The sequence below is a fragment of the Hordeum vulgare genome, chromosome 1H (genome assembly GCF_904849725.1).
Source record: "Hordeum vulgare subsp. vulgare chromosome 1H, MorexV3_pseudomolecules_assembly, whole genome shotgun sequence".
NCBI classification, from domain to species: domain Eukaryota; kingdom Viridiplantae; phylum Streptophyta; class Magnoliopsida; order Poales; family Poaceae; genus Hordeum; species Hordeum vulgare.
The window spans coordinates 447,387,835-447,396,451 of NC_058518.1; the positions used below are offsets into that span (position 1 = coordinate 447,387,835).

The 8,617-nt window shown below is 51.3% G+C and overlaps 1 protein-coding gene across 1 annotated transcript; it reads left to right on the forward strand.

Annotated features, from left to right (window-relative positions):
* The first annotated feature begins 2,798 nt into the window (after positions 1-2,798).
* LOC123444055 (cyclin-B1-5-like) lies at positions 2,799-5,742 on the forward strand. Its single transcript, XM_045120663.1, has 9 exons — positions 2,799-2,997; positions 3,294-3,411; positions 3,491-3,575; positions 3,749-3,961; positions 4,047-4,145; positions 4,250-4,498; positions 4,622-4,780; positions 4,884-5,062; positions 5,158-5,742. Exons 1-9 carry the CDS (start codon positions 2,943-2,945, stop codon positions 5,300-5,302), a joined length of 1,302 nt encoding a protein of 433 aa, XP_044976598.1. The 5' UTR covers positions 2,799-2,942; the 3' UTR covers positions 5,303-5,742.
* The last annotated feature ends 2,875 nt before the right edge of the window (positions 5,743-8,617 follow it).

An 8,617-nucleotide genomic window follows, 5' to 3' on the forward strand; every position in this document is an offset into this window, starting at 1 on the left:
CAGGGGGCATGGGTGTTTTCAGTTTGGGACTGAGAGGGGAAGAGCTCTTCCCTTCTAGCGCTTGATATAAATGTGATCCCATGCTATTCGAGGATGTTGGCCTCGCTGTCTTATGGTTTTTCCCTGGAAGTGTAGTCCGGAAGATTCTGGATCTCGCTAGGGTAAAAATGGGTGTGTGCCGGTTTTGAATGGTTACTTCTAAAATACCGTACACTGAATTAGTCTGAATGACTGTTGAAACCCGTGGGATGTGGTTAAAGAGTACACCCTCTGCAGAGTCAAAACTATTCGAGTTGCCGCATCCATGGTCACGAACGACTGGTTGACAGGTCAAGTGTTGGTCTGAGAGTCGGTCTTTGGAGGAATTAAATTGAAACAGGATGATACCTATGAAATGGTTTAATAACCATAACTATTATGAATTTTGCCATGGACTAACCATTAGTGGTGTATGGATTTGTTAGAGCATCCAATGCTATTACTTATGCATCGTTAATGTCTAATAAGCCCTTTTTGTGGTGTCTCTTCTCACGCCCAACTGCCACATGTATAGTATTATTTCATTAACAAGTCACTTTATGTGGTGTCGCCAAGACGCACGACTATGACTTGTATTACTTGTCCTTCTAAGGTGTCACCTCACACGCCCGATCGACACGCATATATTTGACCATTACTTTCTTCCTTGTTTGTCTATACATCATTGGTGAAAATGACTTATCTCTCTAATTGCATCCGTAAATTAATTTGTATGGCATGACAAAGTTACTAGAAGATTTATGCATGCATCTCATCTATTTTAACTTATCTAGTTTCATGATGTTTGTGAGTACATTCAAAGTACTCACTGGCTTGTCCCTGACTATTGTCTTGGCCAGATTGCATTCGAAGAGGAGCACAATGTCGTCAACCCCGGAACCTACGAGTCGAGGATATCAGCCTTGTGAGATAGGAATTATCGAGTTCAGCTGTTCCTGTGGGAATTGAGTCCCATGGCACTAGAGATTCCTCGAGTCGCTTCCGCCCTCAGCCTCAGACTTTTGTTCAACCCTATGGAGCTTCATTGTCTTGTACCCAAATTTTGTAATTTTGCTTGGTATTTCTCTATCAAGTGAGCGTCCACCAGCTAACGGTAATCTTAGGGCTGGTGAACACAAGGGCATGTTTTCTGAAAATTATTTTCCAAAAAAAAACGGCCGGCCACACCAAGATTCCTCAAACCAGAATGGCGTTCGTCATGCATGCGCACATGAGGAGTTGTCTCCGTTGCGCATACTAGTATTGCTTGGTGATCCTACTCCTCCCTCATAATGTGTTCGATGGTCGTCTCTCGGAAGAGATCCAGAAACTTGTCGTAGCAACTCGCCATATCGAGCCGAAGCTGGATGTTATCTGCACCGTTCCTCTTGTTGTCCCATGTGAATTGATAGCCACAGGAGCCTAGATTCGCTAATCCACACTCAGCAAGGCAGTCTCGGAAATTCTCCATGTGTATGAAGCTCCTCGCCCCCAACCTTTGATTTGTTTGAAACAAAGCTTTGTTATAATCACTCACACAAATTCAAGGAAGATCATCTTGAGCCCGAAGATACCTAATCGCATCCCACGATTTCTTCTGTAGCACCGTTTTGGGTTCTCCATAAAACCAAGTGAATCTTTAGGTTTTCCCTTCCCACACCATCTCTGCATTGATAAAGTATTGGCACTACGGCCGCAGTGTAACCTCCACATGGTCCTTCCAGTATAATGTCAGACCACCACTTCTCCCTACACCGCGACCCCATGCTTAAACCCTAGACTCCATTTTAGCCTTTCCATTGCATGTCCTTTCTTGAGAGTCTCACAAAAAAAACACCATCGCTGGGTTGTATTACCTAACCAGGTCTCTTATTTCGTCAACTTTCGAGGCCAATCTCAATCCCCGACAGTTCTAGGCCAAGAGATTCGTGGCGCCCGGTGACCCCGCCTCGTGGAGTCCATCGTTGTATCATTATGCTTAGAGATGTAGCAAAACACAGTGGACGTCTTACACCTCATGTGCGAATGAATGCATCATTAGTACGTGCATGAACGAATCATCCTTGGGAATCAACATCTGCTTCAGAGCCATTTTTCTGCTCTCATGGTCATCCTTTTGATGTCCTCTTCCTGCGAAGATGGAAGATGAACCGGACATGGCTTTCAAACATAGTAGCCCTGTTGTCGGTTGGCAAGCGCATCCTGGGCCCGTAAATAGGGCCCACTACTTAGTCCGCACATTCTCAAGAGAAAAAAGAAGGTTCACCATGAAACCATGAATGACTTACTCCCTTCGTTTCTAAATATAAGTCTTTTTAGAAATTTCACTGAAAGACTATATATGAAGCAAAATGAGTGAATTTACATTTTAAAGTATGTATACATATACATCTGTACGTAGTTTTTTAATGAGACCTTCCTCCGTCTTACAATAAATGTTTTAAATTTACTATAACTTTGTACTAAAGCAGTATAAAGTTGGACAATTATTTTGAGACATACGGGGTAGAATATTTAGGAACGGGAGTACATGGAATGTAGCATTCGTAAAGATAATATAAATGCAACGGGGATGAAAGCGTCCGCTGGGGTTGGCCTTCTGTCGAACGGTCGCCAGGTTGCATTTCCGTATTACTACGTTCAGAGTTCCACAGCTCACGAGTCGTGGGTGATAATCCCAAACTTTCCTTTCCAAGAACAAAGAACCCCAACGGCTACTTTCTGCCGCCGCCGCCTCAACCCCACGGCCAGGCCGTCCGCTCCTATAAAGCTTCGCGTCTCTCCTGTCCAACGAGAGCAATCCCCAACTAGCAGCAGAGAGGGACTGGAGGGAGAGAGGTCCGCTCCCCGCTCTTCCCCGTTCTCTTCAAGCGCTCGCCGGAAGCACCTCGGGGCTTTGAACGGAGCCGGAGCAGCAGGTCCCCATGGCGACCATCCATGACCAGCACGCGGCTGCCGCTCCGCAGCCGGCCAACAGAGGTGAGCCACCCGTCGGCCCGCCCGCCCGCCGAATCTATCTTTCTCGCCGCGCTGCGTCGCTCTAGGGTTCTCGATTTGGTTCTGCCGGCACCGTTGGGTTTCTTTCTCGCGGCTTTCTTTCTTTCTTTCGAGTTCTCGATCTGTTCGATCGCGGTTCATACGAGAGTCTAGTTAGCCAAGATGGGGTTTTTATTGATGTTTGCAACCAGGAGAGTCCGATGCGAGCGAGTTTCTTGCCTGGTCCAAACAAGCAATTCCTTGATCTTTCACTCATGTTTCTCCTTCGTGATGTCCAGGTGCCGCAGGCCCGGCAGGGAAGCAGAAAGGCGCCGCCGCCTATGGCCGCGTTGCGGGAGGAAACAGGCGGGTGCTCGGGGACATCGGCAACGTCGTCCACGCCAACGTCCTCGACGGGTAAGAAAATCAATCAGGCGGGTGCTTTTTCTTTATGTTCCATGTCCTGAACTGAATCTCTTCTTGTTCCTTGCAACAGCAAGATCGAGCTGCCGGCGGGGATCAATCGGCCAATCACCCGGAGCTTCGGCGCTCAGCTCTTGAAGAATGCCGAGCCATCTAAGGTACGGACACGAGCCCCCTTTCTGATCCTCCATGCCTTCGAAACCAATTTCTTGATGATGGATTTCGAAACCAATTTCTTGATGATGGATTTAGAAACCAATTTCTTGATGATGGATTTCAAACCAATTTGTTGGTGATGGATTCTAATCCAAATCGATGTGGTGGTTTGCAGAACGGCCTAGCTGTTCCTCCAGCAGCGCGGGCCGCCCTGAAGCCGGTTGCCAGGAAGGTCCCTGTCAAGCCCGCCGCACCTCGCCCTGAGCCGGCGGCCAAGATCGTCACCGCCTCCGACGAAAACAGGAAGCCGTCCGAGGGCGGCGCCCCCAAGATCTCCAGGAAGAAGGCCGTACACACCCTCACGACTGTGCTCAACCATCGCTCCAAGGTGAGCGGCCCTGTCCATCACGTCTCTCTGTCCTTGCCGCTCATCGCAGTGCCTGAACCCTGTCTGCTCTCGATGTGAATGGCAGGAGGCCTGCGTCCATGACATCGACAAGCTTGACAGCGACAATGAGCTCGCCGTCGTCGACTACATCGACGACATCTACAAGTATTACAAGGTCGCCCAGGTAACTACTACATAGCTTCCCCCTGTTCAGCATGTCTGTCTGTTCAAGCGACACACTGCAAGCAATTGTTCTGACGATGTTTGACCAATCTGTACGTGTTGCAGCACGAGTGCCGGCCCATCGATTACATGGGGAGCCAGCCCGAGATCAGCCCCAAGATGAGGGCCATTTTGACGGACTGGCTTGTGGAAGTAACCCATAAGTTTGAGCTTATGCCCGAGAGCCTATACCTCACAATGTACGCCATCGACAGGTTCCTCTCCTTGCAGGCGGTGCCACGGCGGGAGCTGCAGCTCGTCGGCATGGCGGCCATGCTCATCGCCTGCAAATATGAAGAGATCTGGGCGCCCGAGGTATGGCCAAACCCTTTCTCTCATCCCCTTTGCATCCATCGATCGCCTGTTCGTTCGAGCAGCTGCCTCAATCTGAAGGAACGAACTCTGAATCTCAAGTGGCGGCTTGCTTTGTGTTTGCAGGTAAACGATTTCATTTCCATCGCGGACAACGCATACTCGAGGCAGCAGGTCCTGTCCATGGAGAAGAACATGCTCAACAGCATGGAGTGGAACCTCACTGTGCCCACCCCGTACGTCTTCCTGGTGCGGTTCGCCAAGGCCGCCGGGAGCGACAAGGAGGTAAGAAGAACTGGATTCAGATTCTGATGATCTCTGAAGTTGCACGTCAGATAAATGTGCTGAATTTCGTTTCCTGCTTGTCCGTTCTTGTGAACGAACGCAGCTTGAAGAAATGATTTTCTTCTTCGCCGAGATGGCGCTCATGGAGTACGGGCTGGTGACGGCGCGCCCCTCGCTGGTGGCTGCCTCTGCCGTCTATGCCGCTCGGTGCACGCTGAAAAGAAGCCCCATCTGGACAGAAACCCTCAAGCACCACACCGGACTCACGGAAGCGCAGCTCCTGTAAGTCATTCACTCTCTTGTCTCTCTGTACCTGCCTGATGAACTTGGCTGAATGAGCTGGAATTCATGTAAATTCTCTCTGTTGTTGGTTTCAGGGAGCCTGCCAGGGTGCTGGTCATGGCTCACGCCACCGCTCCCGAGAGCAAGCTCAAGGCCATCTACAGGAAGTACTCCAGCGAGCAGTACGGACGTGTGGCCCTCCGCCCCCCAGCAGTTGCCGCTCCTCAGCGTCTGGCCTAGTGGGATTTAGTGGTCTGCTTTTAGGATTTGCTGCCTGGCTCTTGAAGTCTTGATCCAGAAAGCTTGGTTTACTATCTGATGATACACCAGGGTGTACAACAGCCAATATATTCATTCATATGTTTGAATCGACTTCATTCAAAGTATGATTTGCTTGGCTTTCGAATCAAGAGAGCTGGGTTGTACTTGCTCTGTATGTTCAGAGTATGTGATGCGATACACTAGACTATTTGTTCTGTATGTTCAGAGTATGTTCATTCATATGTTTGAATCGACTTCATTCAAAGTATGATTTGCTTGGCTTTCGAATCAAGAGAGCTGGGTTGTACTTGCTCTGTATGTTCAGAGTATGTGATGCGATACACCAGACTATTTGTTGTCTTCAGTGTAACGACAACAGTTCATACTAGTTTGAATCGAATTCAGAATATTCCTTTTTACCACATGCGTTCCAGTTCTTTTTTCTTTTGTTTATGTTTTCTTTTCTTTTCTTTTCTACTGAAAAGTGCAGAGTTACATACAAGCACACCTTGTGCCTCTCAGCCGACACACAGTGGCAGCATTATTAGCTGATCTGTGCGCAAACTTAAACTGAAAGCTAGAAAGAACTGTTATCCCTGTTAACTGACACTACTTAGTCCTCCTTGTACATAGGATCTAGGACCAGTTCCAAGGCCTGCGTGCCACTTATCTTGGAAGCCACTCCACCTCTCTCATATATATATGTAACACTGATGTACATTGTAATCAAGGGAAGCAAATCATTCTCTATCTTGGTATCAGATTCTCAGGTTCCCTCATGACCAACGATCTCCCCTCCATGCCGGCCACCGGCTCCGGCCACAGCTCCTCCTCCTCGGCGACCATCGTCGACGCCGCAGCGGCGCCTAGCCCTGCCGCCACCGCCGCCTCCTCTCCTTTCGTCCACGCCACACCCTCTGCCCCCTCTTCCTTCGCCCCTCTCTTCTCCACTACCACCGCGCCGATCTCCACCGCGCCGCCTCCACCACCCGCTGTTCTTCAGCCCCGCCACCCCATCTTCCATGAAAGCATCCAAAACCATATCAAGTTCCAACTTAATCCCGACGACCACAACTATCACAAGTGGAAGTCTTTCTTCCTCCTTGTTCTTCTTCGCTATGGCGTCTCCCACTTCATCGAGCAACCACTCCCACCCAACGCCGACGCCCACCTACGTGAACTCGACGCCCACCTTGTTCTCTGGATCTATTCCACTCTGGCCGACCCCCTCATCGATCACGTTGTCGGCGCCACCACCACCTTCGATCTATGGGGGCGCATCCGCGACTATTTCCTTGCCAATCGCGCCGCCAGGTACATGACCCTCAATCGCCAATACCGCAACCTGAAACAAGGGGACCTCTCCGTCGCCGAATACGCTCGCCGCATGAAGCTCCTCACCGCCGGTCTCGCCGACATCGACTACCCGGTCACTGAGGTGGATCTTACCACTCAGTTTCTCCACGGCATCGACAAACGGCTCGACACAATCCGCGTCGTCCTCGGTGACACGGTGCCTCTCCCCCCGTTTGAGACAGTCTTCTGTCGGCTCAAACTCGACGAAGAGAATCTCTCCCAGCGGGAGGCCGACGATCGCGCCACCATCCTCGCCGTCACCAGTGGTGTCCCCAACGGATCCTCCACCCCACGATCTGCTGATCGTCCCGCCGGCTCCACCGATCGCGGATCCAGCGAGCCCCAGGGTCGTGGCCGTGGCCAGGACGGTGGTGATCGTGGCCGCGGTAGGGGTCGTGGCCGCGGCGATCCCAGCGGTCGTGGTCATCCTCTCCAACTCCCGCACAACCCCTACATGGGGTTCTTCGCACCCTACGACATGGCGATCCCTCCCCCTCGCCCTGGCTGGGTTCCCCCGAACTCCGCCGGTGTCCTTGGGCCAGCACTGGGCTCCCATGCTCAGGCGTACCATGCTCACCACCTGCCGGCTAGTCCACCTCCGCCACCTCATCAGCCCGCATGGGATCATCTCGCCATGCTCCACGCCGCCTACAGCGCCAACAACCAGCCGCCCGCGGGCTCCACCAACAACAACTGGTACCTCGACAGCGGCGCAACGTCCCACATCACCGGCAACCCTGGTAACCTCACCATCTCATCTTCTCCATTAAAGCCTAACTTATCTAGCGTTGTCGTCGGCAATGGGCAGCACCTTCCGATCACCGGCACCGGCACCACACGCCTCTCCCCTCCCCCTTCCATCTTCGCGACGTCCTCTTCTCCCCACACATTGTCACCAACCTCATCTATGTCCGCCAATTTACACGCGATAACTCCTGCTCAATTGAATTTTACCCTTTTGGCTTTCTTTTCAAGGATCTATGCACCAGGAAGGTTCTCATGATCTCTGCTAGCTCCGGTGATCTCTACCCGTTCTTCGGCAATAACTCGTCGTGGCCAGCTGCGCTCTCCGCCACCACCTCCACCGCCGACCTATGGCATCGCCGCCTCGGCCACCCTGGCTCCCAGTCCTTCACCTCCATGACTAGTGATTTTCTTTCACATTGTAATAAAGCTCCGGCCACCCCATGTACTGCATGCCAATTAGGCCTGCAACCCCGCCTCTCCTTCCCCTCCTCTACTAGTCGCACCTACTCTCCGTTTGAATTGATCCATTGTGATCTTTGGACATCGCCCGTTGTAAGCTTTTCAGGCTACAAATATTATTTGGTTATTTTGGATGATTACTCTCATTTCTCCTGGACATTTCCCTACGACACAAATCCGAGACTTCTCTCATCCTCGAACGCTTCTTCTCATTCGTCCGCACACAATATAATGTGATAATCAAAGCCCTCCAATGTGACAACGGTGGTGAGTTCATCAACGCACACCTCCGTTCCTTCTTCTCTCTCAACGGCATCACCTATCGGTTCTCATGCCCTCACACCTCTCCTCAAAACGGTAAGGCCGAACGACTCCTACGCACCACAAACAATATCATCCGAACCCTTCTCGTCCAAGCCAGCCTTCCCCCCCGTTTTGGGTCGAGGCCCAACACACCGCTACTCATCTGCTAAACAGACGACCATCCAGTGCCATCGATGGCCACACACCCCACCTCCGCCTTCACGGCACACACCCAACATACGATCACCTCCGCGTCTTCAGTTGTCTTTGTTTCCCAAATCTATACGCCACCACCGATCACAAACTCTCACCTCGGTCCACACGTTGTGTGTTCCTCGGCTACCCTCTCGAGCACAAGGGATACCGTTGCTACGATCTCACATCGCAGCGCGTCATCGTCTCTCGCCACGTCATTTTTGACGAAGCTAC

Excerpts from the sequence above, each read along its gene's own strand:
- LOC123444055 (XM_045120663.1), top strand. The coding sequence starts at position 2,943 with ATGGCGACCATCCATGACCAGCACGCGGCTGCCGCTCCGCAGCCGGCC. Across the intron at positions 3,962-4,046 it reads TGCTCAACCATCGCTCCAAG|GAGGCCTGCGTCCATGACAT; the intron begins GTGAGCGGCCCT and ends TGTGAATGGCAG. Across the intron at positions 5,063-5,157 it reads CTCACGGAAGCGCAGCTCCT|GGAGCCTGCCAGGGTGCTGG; the intron begins GTAAGTCATTCA and ends TGTTGGTTTCAG.